The sequence below is a fragment of the Chelonia mydas genome, chromosome 15 (genome assembly GCF_015237465.2).
Source record: "Chelonia mydas isolate rCheMyd1 chromosome 15, rCheMyd1.pri.v2, whole genome shotgun sequence".
NCBI classification, from domain to species: Eukaryota; Metazoa; Chordata; order Testudines; family Cheloniidae; genus Chelonia; species Chelonia mydas.
In genome coordinates, this window is record NC_057856.1 from 14513017 (window position 1) to 14533451 (window position 20435).

General features: G+C 48.4%; 1 protein-coding gene across 4 annotated transcripts in view; it reads left to right on the forward strand.

The window, feature by feature from the left end:
* The first annotated feature begins 7265 nt into the window (after positions 1-7265).
* The window catches only part of LOC102940937 (thyroid adenoma-associated protein homolog), a 41945-nt gene continuing 28775 nt past the window's right edge, over positions 7266-20435 (forward strand). Inside the window, exons 1-8 of one of the 4 annotated variants that reach the window (XM_037879274.2) lie at positions 10552-10825; positions 13478-13655; positions 15973-16059; positions 17004-17031; positions 17943-18091; positions 18367-18489; positions 19207-19327; positions 19866-20014. In XM_037879274.2, the coding sequence (XP_037735202.1) occupies positions 10701-10825; positions 13478-13655; positions 15973-16059; positions 17004-17031; positions 17943-18091; positions 18367-18489; positions 19207-19327; positions 19866-20014 (960 nt within the window). In that variant the 5' untranslated portion in view covers positions 10552-10700. Of the gene's footprint in view, positions 10826-13477; positions 13656-15972; positions 16060-17003; positions 17032-17644; positions 17797-17942; positions 18092-18366; positions 18490-19206; positions 19328-19865; positions 20015-20435 lie in introns of those variants that run through there. The other 3 variants (XM_037879277.2, XM_037879276.2, XM_043529324.1) reach the window with 3 other exon arrangements.

Consider the following 20435-nt stretch of genomic DNA (forward strand, 5'->3'; position numbering starts at 1 on the left):
TAATTATTTCTTGAAGGTCTCCCATCTAGGTACCATTGCAGCTTGCTCCATTTAGCTCATCAAAACTAACGGGATCAAGGCACAAGATATGGCCACAGACAATGAGCCACTAGAAGTTCCTTCCCAAAGTCTCTCTACTTTTTTCAGTATCACCTGTTACGGATCAAGTATTCTCTTTTCAGATGCTTCGGGCCCTACAGCTTGACACACAAGGCCAAAGGTGGGATCCTGCCTTCATTTGGCCTTTTCACTTCCTGGAGTCTGTTGCAATTGGTCATGAATGGTGTCACTCTCTCTACACATCTGGAATTAGATTTGCTGCTCCATTCTGTCCCATCAGCACAGGGGAGGGGATCCAGGGACTTTAGTACTGTGTCAGTGGTGTCAGATTAGGTCGACCCAGAGGGGTTAAGGCCCCTCTGTGCTGTGTTGGTGGCATGGAGCCTCATCACCAAAGTAGGATGAGCCAGAGGGACTGGGGACCCTCAGTGTCATGTCAAAGGTGCTGGGATCGTGGTACCAGATTAGGTCAACCCAGAGGTCAATTTAGTTACAGGGCAGTGCTGGAACTGTTACTGCGCAGTAGATGAAGCAGATGACAGATGGAATGCTCTTATTCTGGTTTTGCTAATAGGAAACATGAATAAGCTGGGAGAGAGAGAGAGAAAGTAAAAGGTGCTTATCCAGTATAGGTACTTGATGTCATCAGGAGGACACCTCACATGGCCAGTCTGAAATCTCAGTCTTCTCCCACACAGATTTTTTGGCTTTCAGGAAGTGAAGTGGTTAACAAAATCAGTCTCTTTTATCCAATTAGGAAGTTGTCCACTGGGCTCGTCACTTTCAAAAAGCGGATGTGGACCAATCAGGACACAATTCATTCTTCTTACAAAAATCTAAAATGACCCAACAGAACATAAGTCATGATCCATAAGTCATTGTCTCACCATCCAGTGAGAAAACAGGGAACCCTCTTCAGATTTTTTATTTTATTGTAATTATTTTTCTTTAATTTTATTTAATGTATTTATTTATTTTTGGTAGTTGCTTCCTATTGCTCAGTGTGTTTATCCCTGGAAAAATCCATAATCCTAAAGTGCAAAACATCTTGGCCACAGCAGTTTGCAGACATTTTTTAAGAGTGACACCAAAGACCTTAAACCCTCTCATATCAGGTTATGGTCAACAGCCTGTCTTCACAAGATGTTTTCCATGGTCATCTTCTGGATGTTGTCCTTTGGTCAGCATTGCATATTTCTCTTTGTCCTTCAAGTTGCAGTTTCTCTCAGCATTTTTAAGGGACAATTTACTAATGTCCATTTTAAAGTTCTCAAGGTCATCTATGCAAACCGCTTAACAATCCTTTGCAAAGTTCTTTAAATTTAAATTCTTTTCGTTCATTATGCAGCAGTATAAAGTCACTTAAGAAAATGGTTTTCTCCATCAGGATGAAACAGCTGTATAGATCTTCCACTTTCCGTTTTCTTAGTCAGTGATGCTAGTAAGATCCTTATATGAACTGTTGAGCTGTGTCTATGTAATTATATTAATCAAGCAGTTAACCAGGCCTCTCTGATGACTAGCTCTATAACCAAGTTCCTGTGTAACCCATTACTCGATTTCAGTGTCTCTTTATTACTGCCTTTTCCAGTATAGGTATATTTCACCTGACGTGTAATAAATAAAAGTACACTTGATTACAAATATTCTCACTGCTTCACTCTCTCACTATTTCCTTCAAGTAAATATTAGCATAACCTCCTTGCTTTTCCTAACAGGACTCCCCATGGGAAAAATAGCACCTTGCCCAAGGTTTGATTAACATTTTGGTCAATTTCCTTTTACATACAACTTTGATCCACCAAAACAAAACTTTTATAAAGGCCAGTTCCTTACATTTTTTCAGGCAATGCTATATGACGTCTTCCCATTGAGTACCGATAGTTCCGTTCACTGACTCAAAGCAAATTGCGTAAAGGAGAACGCCACGTCTCAGATGTATTAAGGGTGGTTAATAGGCTCTCTCCTGGCTGTCCAGAGACACATTTATGTGAAGGACTGAAGAAATCCTCCCCTCACTTCTTAGATTCTTTTTTTCTCCTGTGTGGGGTAAATACATTTTCTCTTACAAATACCTGAATTTCTGGGTAATTCTGTAATTACATTTCTGGGGGCCATATTTGTTACAGTGCACTTACATTACTGGCATCAACTTTTCCTTCTGAAATATTTTAAAGTCTCCTGAAGTTCAGGAAAGTGTTAGTGAGAGCGAGCAGCACATTGGTCAACAGTGCGGGATGTGTTCCTGCAGCCCGAAGAGGCAGAGCAGAGCATGCGTACACAAACCGTTGAAAGATGGCGCCAAATGCAGACGGAAGCACAGGGATTGCTGGGATGCGAAGCAATGCATCACGGGGCATTGGGACAGGACCCGACCCCCTCCGCCTTCCCACAACTCTTAGCGGCAGAAGAGGAAGAGAGGCTCTGTGGGATAGCTGCCCAGAGTGCACCGCTCCGAATGCCGCTGCAAGTGCCACAAGCGTGAACACACTATTGTGCAGACAGCTGACAGTGTGAACACACAACGGCGGTTTCCCTTTAGCGCTCTCTGAGCCGCGCTGTAACTACCAGCGCTGTAACTCAGCCAGTGTAGACATACCCTCAGAGTGAATTTGTACTGAACAGAGGGTTCTCCAGGAAAGAGAAGCCCTCTGGCATTATCCTGGGAAATCTCTCCATGTTTGAGCCTTCTTGAGAGCCACTCCATCCACACACCTCATGAACATTCTCCCTCTCTCCTACCCATCTGTCTCCTTTCTCTCACCTACTTTCTCTCTGACTCTCCTCACTATCCGATCACTGACGGAGTGAAAACCTTCTCCTCTTCCACTCCTGATATCTGAGGAAGCCTCCCTATAGCTTTCTGCCAATTGAGTCTCCCTTTCTTTTCAAATCTCCCTAGAAAACACAGATCTTTTGGCTCAAGTATGTAAGTATCTTTGCTCCTTTTCCTTTCTTTACCTCTTAATATCCTTCTCCCTCTGCTACTCTGTACTGGAATCATGTATTACAAGAACTATAATTCTGTAAACATAGTGGGATTGGGGTGTGAGGAGAATTTCATTGGTAGGGTTTGTAATCAACAGAAATGATCAGGGGTATAGAACAGCTTCCAACTGAGGAGAGATTAAAAAGACAGGGGACTGTTCATCTTGGAAAAAGGACGACGAAGGGCAGATATGAGAGAGCTCTATAAAATCATGACTGGTGTGGAGAAAGTGAATAGGGAAGTGTTATTTACCCCTTCACATAACACAAGACCCAATTAAATTAACAGAAGCAGGTTTAAAATAAACATTAGGACGTACTTCTTCACACAACACACAGTCAACCTCTGGAACTCATTGCCAGGGGATGTTGTGAAGGCCAAAACTATAACTGGATTCAAAAAACAATTAGTTCAGTTCAGGTCCATCAATAGCTATTAGCCAAGATGGCCAGGGATGCAACCCCATGCTCTGGGTGTCCCTAAGCCTCTGACTTCTAGATGCTGGCACTGGACGACAGGGGATGGATCATTTGATAAGTGCCCTGTTCTGTTCATTCCCTCTGAAGCACCTGGCACTGGCCACTGTCAAAAGACAGGATCCTGGGCTAGACGGACCATTGATCTGACCCAATATGGCCTTTCTTATATTCTTACCTACTTTACACAGATGTAAGACACTACACAAGATGCAAGGCAGTGGAGAATTAGGCCCACTATACAGGAGTTTATTATTATAAGTTCCCTTATACAAAACACTGAAGCACAGAACAAACATCAGGAGAATCTTGCCCAGATACTGCTCTTAGATGCATGCGTGTCAATCTGGACTAAAGGCATTGAAACTGGTGTAAGTGTGAGCAGAATCTTACCCTTTGTGGTTTTAGCTGTCATAATCATGCACCCTGAAACGGATTAATTCCTATTTCCCGTCTGTAACAAAGGGCTTCTTTCCCCAGCTTCCCCTTGTCGTCCCTGCCTTTCCACCACACAGACACACGCACTTAGCCTATTAGTATCTCTGCTGATTGCTTTCTTTCATTCCCCCCATACCTTTCACTTCAGAAAATGGACTGGTAATACTTCTTTTATCAAAGAATTATGGGATTTAGCACGCAGATCTTACAAAGAGACTTTCGATAGCAGCTGGTAATCAAATCCCAATCGGCAGACACTTCTTTGCACCCTGTTACCGGCAGGGAATAAAAGGAAGGGATTATTGATGTTCTGTTTACTGAGCCTCTGCAGAGATAAGATCTCAGGGCTATTTCATATGAGAAAAGAAAAGGAAAATAAAACAAGAAAAAAAATAGACAAGGGGGAACAATGTAGATCTAGATAAAAAGAAAAGAAACGGGCTCTTATCGCTTTCTTATTGGTTAAGGAGATTCGAAAGCCATTATAGAGGATTAACAAAAAGGTTAATCTGCTTTAGCCATTCATTTGTCAAAAGTGAATTTATAGGTTTTAAAAATCCCCCCTATGGGGAAACGAGAGAAAAATGCCCCCTTCCCTCCCATGCCTTCTGTCGACAGAACAAGGGCTGTTTGAGCCAGATTCACACAGCTTGGACACCACCAGACCCTGGGCCGGATTCTGCCCTGCCTTGTGCCTCGGGTAGCCATTTACACCTGTGGGAAGTGGATGTACAATGCCAGGGCTAGCACACCCGTGAGCAGAGAGTTCTGAGTTGGTACTGCTCTGCCCCCACTTCGCACAGGTGTAGTAACTACACAAGGTTCAAGTCAGTAGAGAATCATGCACGTAGGGCCTGAGGCTCCACTCACTTATCCTTGGTTTACTCGAGGTAACACCAGTGAAATTAGTGCACTTTCACTGTTATAAAACAAATATTCGAGGGAGCTGATGTCTGCAGTCATTGGAATTGTGCTTCCACGTTAATTTGTAAAGCAGGACAGCGAATATAACAAATGTAGCTGCAAGCTGCAGACTGGGATTAGTCTGTGGCCATCCCAGGAAGTAACAGTCACTACCAGTTACAGCAAGATGCCATTTTCCACATGATGGTCCCAGTTGATCAGACTAAGAGCTGAGCTATCCCAACCAGCACCTACAGTCAATGGAACGACACCGATTTCCACCAGTGGTGGATCTGGCCCATTCTCTTTACCTGAATGTCGGGGGGAAAGCAGTGAGTTTCTTCAGCAGCTCACAAAGAGCACTGGTCCAGGAACTCCTGGATGACCTGCTAGGGCTTGAAGGTATCAGCTTCAAGGATCCTGTTTCCCAGGAAGCACCCTTGTTTTGCCAGGCTGGGAACTTGGCGAGCATAAGAACACTGCAGAGTTAAAAAGCACTTCTCAGTGGGAGGAGAGGAGGGTCATTTGTCAGCATCTGTCTACGGAGGCAGGCTGATAGAGGCATCTAAAGAAATGGGCCTTCCAGGGAACGGTAAGTCTTAGGGAAAATATGTCCAGTCTGCTGTATTGTTTTTAAGGCATATTTTATCTGAAATGCTTGTGTTCTATATAAATACTTTGCTTTAAGGAGGCCGTCTGGTCACTATATTAACTACTGGCATTGCTCTCAGAGGGAACAGAACCGCAGGGTGTGAGCCTAAGTTACACCTGCTGAGGTAATCATGGCTAGTACCATGGGACTGCAACCCCAGGCTCGGTCTGAGGGTGGAGAATTGAATGATCCCACCCAGAGCCAGGTGGTGGCCAGAGGCTTGAGACCTGGGAGGTGGTGCACTCCACGAGACCAAGAGGGGTCAGCGATGCCGTTCACCCAGGAACTGTCACAAGGACAGGATGGAGGCATGTGCCCGGCATGTCTACCACCTCCTATGGGAGCCCTGGAGGCTGGAAGGCGAGAGGAGGAAAGCTCTTGCCATGGAGAAGGAGATTTGTATCACACAACCTCCTGCAGCTGGGTCTTCACTGAGTGGGGGTTGACCGCACAGTGGGAAGAGTGGAAGGGGCTAAATATTATACCAATAAAATAAAAACCAGCAGGATCTTATTAAAGGGGAAAAGGCAAAATGCCACATTTATTGTGAATACACAAAGAATCATAGTAAGCAGTTAGTTATAGCTATAACATTCCATTCAATTTCATATTTATTCACACATTCATTCATTCACACACACACACACACACACAGGTTCTGCAAGGTTGTTATCATAGTTACCAGCCTTAGAGTTGCTCATGCCAAGCCACTGGCCAGGTGGCCTGGACATGAGAAGGGAGCAGGGCCTTGTCAGGTGCTCATCTGATGCTCCTGGAAGTTGGTTTGCAGAATCAGACCCCAAAGTTCTCACTTTCTAGAGTCCATTTTTATAGAAATTTCTTCCTATGCCAGTCTGTGGGAATTGCTTCATCATGCTGTTGCTGAATCAATCAGCAGATGGCACATTCCTGACGGCTCCGTGCTGCCAGATGTTGTCTTGTTCTTTGCTTCTCCCATTCTTGAGGCTGTTGGTTGGATTCCAGTCTGCCCTTCAGGGGTCCTCTGGTTATTTCCACTTGACACCTTCTTCAGCCGATGGATATGGGATTCTTAGGCTGTCACTTCCCTGATCATTCAGTTATTATCCACACCAAGCATCCATCCACATACATTCTCTATCTCCATTTTAATTGCAATTGTTAACAAAGCGAGATGAATACAACAAAAGTTGGGGAGTTTCTGGGTGCTGTTTCTGTTGTTACAGAGTATTGCTTTGAGTCTCTCTCTGTGTGAGTAGTTGTTGTTACAAAGAATTGCTTTGAGAACAGACTCTGTCTTAGAATGTACTAACACAATTAGCAGCTTGCAAGTTTCACACATAGAGGGAGAGAAACAGTACCAAAAACCAAGAGACCTCTTAATTAGTAATACCCTGGAATTTAAACTATGGGGAATCAAACTCATTTGTGATTTTAATACAGAACTTCTTTAATATGATTCAACATGGAGACAGAGGATCCTATCATGAGGATATCTGAGGAGGGCGCAGTCAGAGCCTTTTCCAGCAATGGAGGCATGATAGGTAAGACAACCCTGAGAGGAATGGGAGGTGCTCTGCAGCCTTCTCCAACAGCTGGACACAGACCCTGTCTATTTCCTGGCCAGGAGCAGGAATTTCTTCCTCCCTGCTGCTATGGGGAAACCTTGCCTTCCCTTCTGACTGAGACAGCTCCTACAAAACGTTCCTGTTGGCTCTGCAATCTGTGGGAATAGGGGCCCCGCACTCAGAAGGGAAGGGAGAGCTTTGAAAAACATGACACACATCTCCCTGATTCCATGTCGTTGGTTACTGACCTTGTCTCTGTGAGTGACACTTCTCTGCTAACTGCTTAGCCATCTTGGCACAGACCTCACCAATGTGCCAGCCAGGAGCAGAGATTTCGCTTGGCCTGCTCAACCATCTCAGCATGGATCGTGGGTACTCTGGGACCCTACAGATCACAGTGAGAACCTGCCCACCATCAATGTCACTACTGTGTTTCATTCTGTCCTCTCTGGAAGAACCTAAAGATCTTAAAAGTTCTCACATCACAGACTTTTCTAGGCCACGTGGCAGATGTCCATCAACTTCTTGTCATGATCACATAAGGTCTAAAACACCATGTGATAGTATCCTGTCCTGTTAATGTATTTTTGTACCTGACAGGGAGGACAGAATGGAAAAACTGGTTCCTTTAGTAAAAAGAAAAGGAGTACTTGTGGCACCTTAGAGACTAACAAATTTATTTGAGCATAAGCTTTCGTGAGCTACAGCTCACTTCATCGGATGCTCCACCGCCATATGGGAAACCCAACTATTTAAATTCATCAGTGATTTCAGGAATATTGGCCACCTTGATCACTAATCCCTGCAAAAGATCAGGCAGCTCCCACACCACCCGTTTTGATGGATTTCCCATCATCAATCTGGTTCCCAACTGAGCAGCAGAAATCTGCGGTGCCAGCTTCCATAGGCTTTTCCCTGTTGAGGGGTATTGTCTGGACCTCAGCTTGGTGACTGTTGTCAATTACTATTCATTTTCTTATGCTGTCCTGTTGTGTGTGAGAGAAAGGGCAAGGGAGAAGGCACAGTATGGCATTACTCTCTACTTCTTGCATTTTGAGATGGGTATTATTTGCCCTTAGCAACCTTAACTGTCTGCTCTTAAGTTTTGTGTATGTTTGATATAGCAGTTGTGATGAGCTACAGTGAACTTCAGAAGGGATCGGGTATTTTTGCCCAGGAGAATAGCTGTGGTTCAACATGTCTTCATTTTGATTACAAATCTGCCAGTTCACACAATTCCTAATATAACAGGGTGCACAACGGAATACAACTGTGCAAATGTTTAATATGACCGTCCTATGCAGCAACTGATGAAACCCACCATAACAGCCATTATTCATTGTTCACAAACAGATTGAACAGCATGTGTTTTCAAGAAGACTGCAGAATCCGCCTCACTAAAACCAACTTGTGCAGTATGGGCTTAATTCCAATCCAGTGACTAACACATGGAATTCAAACAGACCATTCATCGCTGTGTTGGAATGAGAGGTTAAATCTGAGAGGGAGTATCAGTTTGGGTATAATGAGATGATCCTTGTAAGTGTAGATGAAAAGTGCCTTTCTATCAGTGTTACACTGAGAAAGAGCTATCATGCACTGAGCAGAGACACAACATACTGGAGAGATGGTCTTGTGGTTAAGGCACTGACCTGGAATTCAGGAGATTAGGGCTTAATTCCTTGCTCTGCTGCCATCTTCCTGTATGATCTTGGGCAAACCACTTCATCTCTCTGTGTCTCCATTCTCCATCTGTGAAAGAAGAATGCTTTCCTGTCTCACAGGTGTGTTCTGAGGATACTATCGTTAATGACGACGAGATGCTCTCACACAACAGTGATGCAAGCATTATAAGTCAGATTTTTCAGTTTGAATCACTTCAAGAAAGCACTTGGTTTGACACACACGTGTGTGTGTATGCCTTTCTATGTTTCAAGAGCCCTGTTTGCACTTAGCTGCACTGGGAAACATATCTGCATTTTACCAATGAGAATTTAGTGCAAAGTATCCAGTGAACTTGGAGATGGGCTTTGGTTTGTTCTCCCTGCCCTGGAACATTCTGCTGGTCTTTGACCTAAAGAAAGTCTTTGATATATAATGAAAAAATCCCTGGGGTAAAATGGGAAGAAACAGAGCCCTAGAGTCTGTAATAGTGAATTAATTCTTCCATTGCTAGATGCTGCTAAGAATGTTTAACTTGAGTTAATCAAGAACACAGTAGGCCGGACAGCAACAATTGCAGTGTGATCACTCAGCACCTCACACCAATGCCCCAGCTCCTCCAGTGTCTAGAAGGCTCTCACTGATGCTGATCACTTGTAGCACCCGTGATGAATTAAGTCCTTCATCCTGTTACCCTCTCCCTAGGCCCTTCTTGCCCCTCCATGGGATGCTCTGTCAACTACACCAGCTGCACTCTCATCACCCCGCTGTGCTCTTGGTCCTTAATAAAAAGGCTCACAGTCGACACGCAATGAAAGCACAAACTCCAGCAAACAACCCACTGGGAAATATTTCTGGTGCCTTAAAAGCCTTTGTGAAAGTATCTCGGCCTACAGGCTCCTCCCTACTGCAAAGCACCGAAATTTTACCTGAGCTGACTTCACTGGAGTGAGCTCTCAATCAGGAGCCTTGTCTTTTCCCATTCAGGGACTGTCTAGACTAGGATAAAAGAAAAGGAGTACTTGTGGCACCTTAGACACTAACCAATTTATTTGACCATCAGCTTTCGTGAGCTACAGCTCACTTCATCGGATGCATGAAGCTGTAGCTCACGAATGCTGATGCTCAAATAAATTGGTTAGTCTCTAAGGTGCCACAAGTACTCCTTTTCTTTTTGCGAATGCAGACTAACACGGCTGCTACTCTGAAACCTGTCATTAGACTAGGATAAACTGTGTTTTTAAAAAAATCCATGTTAACCACCCTGCTTTAAAATCCTAATCTGGACAGAGCAAGTTGTGTTTTCACACAGGTTAAAACCCCAAACCGGGTAAGTGGTGTTCAAACACAGCCTGCCCCCTCCACATTTTAAAGCCCGTTAGGTAACATGGATTTTCAGTTCCCCTACCTCAGTGGTAGTCAACCCTTTTTCCTCTGCAGACCCCCGAAGACATTTCAAATGGCGGTGCGGGCCCCTTTGGAAACCTGAGGCATAGTCTGTGGGCCCCCGGGGACCACAGGTTGACAACCACTGCCCGAGGTTAGCCAGCCCCTCCAACCACACAGCAGATGTCAGGGGAGCCCAGGCAGAGCACGCGTGACGGGGCCCACAGCCCAGCCGTGCGAAGAGGAGCGGAGCAGCGCCCACGGCGTTCCCCAGCCCGGCCGGTCTCCAGCGGCGGCCGCAGCCGAGCCGAGCCGGGCCGGGCCGCGCCGGGGGAGCCGCGGCCGCTCCCTGCAGCCCGGCTAGACCCCCGGCAGCACTAGATGGGGCTGGCGCGCCCGCAGGGCAGAGCCTGCCCGTGACGGCGGCAGCCGGGCGGCACGGCCCCAGTCTCCGCCCGACTCTATGGTGGCCGCCGCCGCTGAGCGCGCCCCCGGCCCGGAGCTGCCAAGCCCCACGTGCGGCGCTAGGTCCCCCGGGGCAGCCCGGCTCGCTTCCCCGCCGCCCGGGCCGGGCCGCTCCGCGAGCCATGGGCGCGGCGCAGGAGGCCCAGGCCTGCCTCGCCTTCTACCGGGGGCTCGGGCGGAGCGAGCCGCTGCAGGACCTGTGCCGGGCCGTGCTCGCCTTCCTGGAGAAGCTGGAGCAGTTCGCAGGGTGAGTGGCGGGCGCCCGCGTCGGGCCCCCCGCCCCGGCTGCAGGGGGCCCGCTCCTGGGGGGGTCCCGGGGGGGGGGAGCGGTTAGCCACCTTCTGCCGTGGGGGGTCCATTGGAGAGCATCTCCCCCGCAGCGTGCTGGCGCTCCAGGCAGGGGGCCGGGGGCAGAAGCCGGGACGGGGCGTGCGCCCCTTGCCGGCGGTCCCTGGCGCCAGGGCTCTGCCCCGCTCCGCGCCCGGGCGCCCTGCCCGCTTCCTTCCGGGCCCCCCAGCGCTCGGGCTTCTGCCCAGGTTGCACAGCGAAGGGGGGGGGTCTCTCTTATCGCCTGGCAATGGCCTGTGACAGTTTGGCCCCAGGTGACTGGTTCACGGCCGCTTAAAGAGTCACTCCATTGAAACCCAAAGCCCTGTGGTAAGAAGCTGGGGTGTTACCTGCTTTGCTAGCACAGCAACCTGGGCGAGCCCGCCTTGACATCCAGCTCGTTGTCCCCTCTGATGCGCTGTCCCCACTTCCTGCAGCGTGGCCGCGGGGACCGGGAAGGGTCGGTGGAAAGGGTCTCACTTGGGTTTAGAGTCGCTCTGTCAGGTTTCATTGCTCCCGTGGTTGGGGCCGCACACGGAGCGGGCGTCTGTCTCCTTGAGAAAAACTGATTTCTGTGGATTGTTTTCATGGTGGGAAAGTTTCTAGCAGGTTTAACTCCGGGGCCAAATGTAACTTCCCTTTAAGGATCAAAAGTGTTTGTTCTGTAACCATTCTTGAGATTGTTTGTATTACTGTGGTGTCTAGATAGTCTAGGCAGGGCCCTGGACCCCCTTTTGCTAGGCGCTGTACAAACACAGAACAGAAAAACAGTCCCTGCCTCAAGGAGCTGCCAGTTCAACGCTTCTCCTTGTTTTAGTTGCTGGGTAAATGTGGGTTAAATACGTGTGTTCCTGAAAGTGAGGGCCTGGCTAGAGCTGAGCAGTGCAGGTGGGTGTTGTGCAAGGCTTAGTACAAAGTTCACTTCTCTTCTGACCTACAGAACGGGCTATTCCAGACTCTCTGCCACTGCGTTTCAATCCTGAGCCTCAGCACCCCCTGCGTTTCCAGTCCTGGCCCCTTCTCACCACGACTGCCAGCACACCCCTGTACTGACTTGCCGTGCCACGGCCTCTCATTTTGACCCGCAGCCCCCTTGTCTCCTCACTGCACAGACTTCCTGTCCCTGTGTGTGTGATGTGAAGTCTGTCAGTAGTTAGTCTGAAACCAAAATCATTTCACTTGCTATTTTAATCAGACCTCTACCCAGGCCAGCTCTTCAGAGGTATAAAAACTACATGCACTAACCCGCTGTGTGACAGCTGAGAGAGAGAGAGTTGGAAATGACAAAAATGCAAGGACTGAAAGCAAGTAAAAGAATAATCAGTGTGCAGGCAACTAAAGGGGACATGTGGATGTCTTGGCTAAACTAGTTCTGTAGGGAAGGAGGGTAACTCAATCAGTTTTATTCCTCTTTCACTTTCCCTCTCTCCCACCTCCAACTAAGCATTGTTATCCCTGAGTCTGACTGGAAAGTGAGAGCGAGCCTGCAGCACCCCGCTAAAGTCCTGTGTTTGGGCTATAGCCACAGCCTTATGCAAAACAAAACGATGCTAGTTTTCAGCCTGCAACTACTCATTTCCACTGTTGCACGTTATTCTGGTTCAGATATTGATCTGCAAAAACAACAAGGAGTCCTGTGGCACCTTAAAGACTAACTGATTTATTTGGGCATAAGCTTTCGTGGGTAAAAAATCCACTTCTTCAGATTTGCCCAAATAAATCTGTTAGTCTTTAAGGTGCCACCGGACTCCTTGTTGTTTTTGCCGATACAGACGAACACGGCTACCCCCTGATACTTGAGATATTGATCTGTTTCTAATGTAGACTCCCATCCTGCAAGTGGGTCCACAGATTCCTGCCAAAATCAGCCTTGCTATATGGTGCACGTCTGTGGATCCAAGCCCAGGATAAGGGGATCCTTTATGAGGAGAGTCACTCTCCTCTTCCCCTGATGGGGTTCCTTGCTGTGTTCACACTGGAGATGTGGCTTGGTTTATATATTTATATCTGTGGTTATATGGGGGGCTTTGGTTGATTTTTTGCTTTACAAGACTGGTGCTATAAAGCAGAATGAAATTTAACTGATTCTCTTCTATTCAGTGACATTGGGCCCTGATCATTTCCCAGCGCTGTATTTGCATTACACAGGGCCAGTCTGATCTTATTCTATCTCCCCTCTTCTGTTTCTTATCTAGAGATTTTGCAGAATTATTTTATTTTTACCAACCTTGGCCCCAGCCTTTGTATACGTGTTAGCATCTTTTAAAGCAAATGGAGGAACATCAGATGGTTTTGGTGAGGAAACAAGTGAAGAACCTATAAAGCACTAGTCACTTATGAAAATCTAGACCAATGCATTTAAATGAATAAACGTAATTTAAACATGCACGCGATACATACTATTGGGGTGGGTGCTAAGCAAAAGCCAGGCATATAAAGCACTGTAGTTTTCCCTGTCCCGCTCTATGACCATACTGACCATAACTGCAGTCTGAACTCTTCCCCTCTCTCAACTGGAGGTGTTTGGAGCAAGTCAGCATTGACATGACAGTCCTGGGTTTCATTTTGCCAGGGGTTCTGTGAAGAGGTGTAAAGATAAAAATCTGGAGGAGGCACTGCTGCTCTTTCAGGAGATGAGCAAGGGATTACGGGAGCTAGAGGATGCTGACGTGCTTCCCCTAGTGCGCTGCGTGCTTGCTTTCCAGATGGAGACGACCAGCAGTTCCAGCTCCTTCCATAAACTCGAGCAGGTAAATCATGTTAGACAGTGGCCGCTCCATTCATCTGGGTGGGTAGGGGGTCAGGCTGCAAAGTTATGCCACAGTTTGCTCTACAGCGGTCACTTCCCTTGTTTGCAGGGGCGTCTGCAAAATAATAAACGCAGGGCCTCTACAGCGCCTGTTCTCGGTGACTCGGCAGGGGTGGCGACACTGCAGTTAGACACCCCGGGGCTAGCCCATGCCAGCTGACTCGGGCTGGGCTGCGGGGCTGTTGAATTGCAGTGTAGAAGTTGAGGCTTAGGCTGTAGCCTGAGCTCTGGGACCCTCCTACCTTGCAGGATCCTAGAGCCTGGGCTCTAGCCCAAACGTGTACACCACAATTAAACAGCCCCGTAGCCTAAGCCCCTGAGCCTGAGTCAGCTGTCATGGGATAGCCCTGGATTTTTAACTGGAGTATAGACGTATCTGTACAGTCAGGGATGCTCACAAGAGCATTAGGTAGACAGGTGTTATGATCCCCATTTTACAGATGAGGAAACGGAAGTACAGCAACGGTAAGTGACTTACCCAAGGTCCCACAGCAAGTCAGAGCTAGGAATTAGACGGCTGGGCTCCTGCCACGCGGACCTGAGACTGGTACCTGCCTGGGCGATTCACTTATGGGGTGATCTTGTGACTCAGTCTACACAAAGAACCTTACTGCAAACTAGATGTTGAATCTTAACTGAGTTTCCCTGGGAATAAAGGTTACAGCTTGTGCCTTCCCTCTGGGAAAACCAAGAATAAAAACAGAGGCTTGTCCCTTTGCTTAGCTACCTACACTTGACTGTTGTATCAGGGCTCTAGCAACATAGATCCCATTGGCTCATGGACACCCTCTTCCCATTCACAACTGCCCAGGCCACCCCATCTTCCCATTCACCACTGTGCAGACTACGCTGCCTTTCATTTGCAATCAAAGAACATTTGATGGCAACTCCTACAGCCATTGCTATGTGGAAAATGAATATTAGGGAAAGTATTTCATTTGTTTTTAACTTAGTAATGTAATTTAACCACAGGTGATTGGGACTCAGTGCCTTGATTACTGGGTGGAATTCTCTGACCTGTGTTACGTAAGAGCTTAGACTAGATAACCATTGTGATGCATTTCTGGCCTACAAAATCTGTGAGTTTAGCAGCTAAACATGAGGAGGAGAGCCAGCAAGTGGGGAAATCACTGTTCTGTCCAGTCTCTCTTTCATTATAGAGACAAGGTGGGAGAAGTAATATCTTTTACTGGACCCACTTCTGATGGTGAAAGAGAGAAGCTTTTGAGCTACACAGAGCTCTTCTTCAGCTCTTTCATTATGTAAGAGAATAAATACATATAATAAAAGGCAGAACAGAGGCGATGGCTACATGGCCCTGTAGTCTGGAGAGGCAAATTACAGTGCGCATCGAAGCGCGATGCTGTAACTGCCCCCTATGGATGCTGCGGACACAGACTAAAAGGTACCTAGTTCGCATTAACATAGTCCTCTTTGAAGGACTTCGGAGTGTGCGCTGCAATGTGCCTATCCATAGTCCAAACTGCAGGGCTGTGTAGACAAGCCCAGGGAGGGGTCTGAACTAAAACCCCAGAGCCCAGTGCTCCTGCGCTCTGGGGAAGTTTAGAGCTGGAGCCAAATGTTGTAACTTGTGCCCTTGACTGAAAATAAATGCTAAAGCTGATTTTAGCTATTTAACAAAAAGCCTGCTGACATTGGACAGACTGTTAGCTTTAACTTTCCATATCTGGCACAGTGCTTGGCAACATTAACGCATTTATCAAATGGATTCTTTTCCTGAAATCCCTACCTTTTCTTTTTGTGCATTTTTAGTCTTTCACAGCTGGTTTTATTCACGCATCATTTACTCAAGAGGTCACACGGGTCTCTTTGGCAAAGGTCTGTTTATGATGTGTCTAAATCCTAAATCTGGGTTCAATAGCATGTTATCGACCCAATTGCGAGCGCACAGAGTATGTCTACACTGCAGCTGGGAGCCAGCCCGGTACATAGACTTGCACTAGCTAGCTCACTAAAAACATCAGGGTGGATGTTGTGGCTCTGCTGGACACTCGGGATAGCCACCTGGTCTCAGGTCCAGGGCGTTCGGTGGCCTGGAGAACCCAAACGGCCGCCAGAGCCGCAACATCCACACTGCTATTTTTAGCGTGCTCACGCCAGCTGAGCTAGCATGGGTCCGTCTACCTAGGCTGGGAGGCTCTCTGCCAACTGCAGTGTAGACAGACGCATATTGGTCTGGGTATTTGTACGCAATCCTGGAACACCTGGATCATTCGAGGTTTCCTTTCCCCCCCCAGATTGTTACGAAGTTGTCAGAAAGTAAAGAATCCCTGGTTGCTGAGGAAGTGAATAAGTTAATGAGCAGCCTGACCGAGTACAAACAGGTGAGAGGAACTCAGTTCTCTTTAGAGCAGCACAGAAGACAAAGGGAGGCCCTGATCCCGCATCAGGATCCATCAGCTTGGACCCCTAGGCCTGTGCAGAGTCCTGTTGATGTCAGCGGGTCTGAGCTAGCATTGCAGGATTGGGGCCTTAGTGCACAGGGCAGCATTGGATCCGGGGATGGCGATGTGGCAGGAAAGGCCCAGTTCAGGCTGCTTAGCGCCCTTGTATTTACTCCCATAGTATTTCAAAGCTCGCATCTACCCCTGTACAATGAGACAGTGGTAGGACATACCCCGTTACCTGGCCTGGAGGTTCTTTTTGTTCCCTGTCCCAGCGTTGCGGGTTCACCAGATCTTTGTGTGTAAATAAAAACAGCCTTCTGTACATTCAGCCTCCTGCTCTTCCGGCTGACAGCGTTTCAGCCCAGTGCTGGGTTGGTGGCCCCCCTGGGTAGTGAACTGAAACATGGCAAGTCTTTGTGATTTGTACCACCCCAAAGAGAACTTGGCAGGAAGAAGAGGTGGATTCAAAAGGAGGAAGCTGTTTACAGACAATAGTCAGTGTGGGGGGAGAAAGCAGAGAGTCTGTCACAGTTCAGGGAGTTGGCTGAAGTGTATTAGTTTGTTCCCTTAGGGGTGAGTATGTCAGCCCTACTCCTGCAGAACACCCAGCCGCACTGGCCTGGGACCCTGGAGACAAACGGAGGGTCTCAGCCCTGCCCCGCTGATCTGGCTGGGCTGCCCTGGGTGGGGGAAAACTGCGTGCTGTGGTTTGGGAGGAAGGCTTGATTCTAAGCTCAGCTGGCAGATGCTTTGCTCGGGAGCTCAGGTTCTAACTGCCCCTCAGACCTCTCCTAGCACACACTGCGTCCCTCGAGCTGCAATTCTGCACCAGCTGTCTCTCCATGAGTGTTAAATGTTCCTGCGCTTCCTTCTCACTGCAGGTGCTGTCTCCGGGAGACCTCCAGACAGGTCAGTCTCAAAGACTCCCCCTGCCCCCTTTGAAAGCCGTGACACTAACCCGCAGAACCACGTGCATGCAAATATGCACAACGGAGGCCTCTGTGGTTAATAAGAAACTGAGTTCAGACCATGCTGACGCTCATCATGAGCTGAGCTACCGATTCACGGTGCCAGCCTCAGACAAGTCCCTGACTCTCTTGTCTGCTACTCAGTCTGACTGGGGAATGAGACGAGCAGAAGTGTCACCGATGTCCTGGCCTTCTCCCACTGAGATCAGTGGCAACAGATGTGGGCCCAAAAGCCCGGTGCTGTCTGTGGGCTGAGCTTTTCTGGGCAAATCCCCAGCAAGATCTGGGCATGAAGACATGCACTCTGTGCAGCCTTCTGAAAGTCACGGCACTTCCGTGCCTCAGTTTCCCCACACATAAAATAGGGAGAATTATACTTGCCTCCCTCCCCAGGGTGGGGGGAATGAATTAACTAACACACAGTTGATGAAGAAAAGTGGTATAAGTACTAGGAATCACCAGCTCCAGATAACCTCCAAGAATAGAGAGATTAGAGCCTTCATTTGCTTTGGCCTTTCCCTGTCTCTTTTCATGAGGTAACAATACCGGCAGGGGAAGAGTCATCTCTGAATCTCCGCGCATGAGAGTTAGCAGGGATAGTCACCCCTGCAGGGAGGGATTCAACTCAAATGTACGGCCTCAAAGCTTGGGACCCAAATCAGCTGGCAGGGAGAAGGGGATTCCCCAGCCCTGCATAAGAGCATGGGTATGTGGATCAGTTTGTTTGATCATAACTCACTGCAGGGTGCACACAGATGCTGCTGGCCACCTTCTGAGGTGTTTAACCCAGCATCTCGGGCTGCAGTGCCTGGCATCCGATGCCCTGTGCGCCTCTCTCTCCCCTATCCACAGTTTGCATGTTCATAGAGGACAGCAGCCTAGGCCGACACCACTGGAGACTCAGCCTCGCCCCACTGCTGCTGCGTGTAGCTGCCACATTGAATTTGGTGCTGCAAGACCCAACGGCACAGAGCGAGGAGTGGAGCTACATCACAGTCAAGGTAAGATCCACATCGCTTGGGGGTTATAGTCTCCTCTGGATGCCTGTAACATACTGTAACTCCCACCAGCACTAGGGGAAGAGAGGCATGAACTGAAGGGGTTAAAAAACCCAAACATTCATTGGAATTTGGCGTCTTCCCCCCTGTAAGACAGCAGGACTTAGGGGTTGGAAGAAAAAGTTCCCCCCTATGTTGGGGGAGGCGCATTGTCGAACTGTTAAGAAAAAGATCTAGCAGGTGACAGAGGGTTGCGCTTTGTCCTTTTACTTCCTCAGACCTGCCTGCAGCTTTTCCAGGCGATGCCCAAGGAAGTGTCGCCTCTGGTGTGGAGCGAAGCCGAGAACAGTGGAACCCTGCAGAGCATTTTGGGATCTCTGCTGCAAGTCGTCATGGGGCAGGTGATTATAGTCAGGGCAGCTGCCCAACTGTGGCACAGATGAGACAGCAGCCAAGCTGCTGCAGAGAGTTTGAGCCCACGTGAAGCCAGGCCAGCCTGGATCTGAGAGGAGTTGTTGTTCCTGGTTAGAAAAATAAGGATAATGCTTTACTGTTCAAAGCCGTTTCCAAACGTTATCTAATTTCACCTCTCAGCACTCCTACCAGGGAGGCAGTTTTATTAGCTCCACTTTACGGTTTCCTTGGGGAAACTGAGGCAGAAAACACAAGGCCACTGTTTTCAAATATAGGCACCTACACAAAAGTTGCCTGATACGGAGAGGTGCTGAGTATCCACAGCTCCCGTGGAGGGGGAACCACAACTGCACTAAAGTGAAGCCATGGTAGAATGCAGTGATAGTGCCGTGCTAGGTGACAGCTGCTGGTAATGGGTGTCTCCACCCTGTACAGCTGGAGACATTCACATGTACATGTGACATACATGTGTTGGTGTGGTGTTTCAGCGTGTACACTGCAGCGTAAGCGTGAATGCAGCAGAGTGGGGGGGAGTTGTGATGAGAGGGATCCACTCCACCCTACGTGCTGCAAAAGTGCAGCACGCCCCCCCGTGGCTCTATAAATGCCTTTTGTTTGCAGGGAGAGCAGTAAGTGGTATTTAAATGACTTTGTAAAGACAAGCTTTTTAAAAATGTGAGTTTCCTTTTCCTTGGTGACTTCAGACAGCTAACAAGGACGCCCGCCTGCTGGCCGGCACTGCCGTGAGCATGCTGGTGAACACTGCTGCTGAGCCAGAGAGAGGGGCCAGAGCCGTGCTGACCCTTTTCCAGCTAGTCGACCAAGGTGCGTGCGTGATCTTTAGTAACGATCCTTGGTAGCGCTTGATCTCAGGGTGCTTTCCAAAGGTGGGGAAGCGACTTGCCCGAGCGGACAGAGTCAGTGGCTGAACTAGGAACAGATCTCAGTTCCCTAGAGGCCTGCTCTGCCTTCCTAGGTGAAGGAATGGGAGGAAGTCTCCAGCAAAGCCTAGATATGGGGCTCTCAGTCCATGGGGCAAGGTGGCACAGTAGGTTACGGGCCTGGACCGTTGATTTCTGCACCTCCCAAGCTGGAGCAGGCAGCATACACTGAGTTTGGCAGGGTCCGCCACACAGTTGAGCGGGACTGGGAGAGTCTGCTCAGGGAAGGCCCTGTGTTGCAGGGGCCATATTTCTGAGCTGTCTGCCCATGCTGTGCCTGGCTCTGGCCCCCCGTGCTGCGATTAATACTAATGGGTGTGAAGGACTAAAGTTAACCTGAGAAACATAAGGCTGATTTGCAGTTTGAAAGTCCGTGTCTGAATAAGTCTTTGCTCTGTCCTAACTTGGTGATTTTCCCCTAGGGCCAGGAGATCTGAAATTTGGGGAACTGAAGGTGGAGACGTCTGTCCTGAGTTCAGACGGCTTAGAGAGACTGGTGCTTACGAGGGGTTTATTAACTTGCTGCAAGAAGGAGATCCTGAGCTGTCGGCTGGACAGCTTCCCACCTCAGGTAGGAGAGCTCTAAGTTAGAACGAGCGTTCTGTTCGGGGAATGCAGAGGACAAACAAACTGGGTTTTGGGTGAAGGGTTTAGAAAAGCCTTCACCTGTTGCCGAGCATTGGCTCAGGAAGTACTTGGGGTGACTTCAGATACTGGGGAGGGGGAGAGTGCTAATTCATTGCTGAGCAAGCCCGTTCCATTTACTTGGCTCGAGCTGCCCCAGCAGTTGGCAAAGGCCTTACACTTGCGCCAGGCGCTGTGTTTAAATGTCGTCGTTGCCAGGAGGTCTTTGTTTCCCTGATCAGTATGGATAGATCTGTTTCCCTGGGAGAATCTTGGAAGTCAGGCTGTGCTGTGAATAACCCCTTCGGTAGCTGATATAGGCATGAACGCACCACAGGTGGTCATCAAGAGTAGAAGAACGCTAGAAG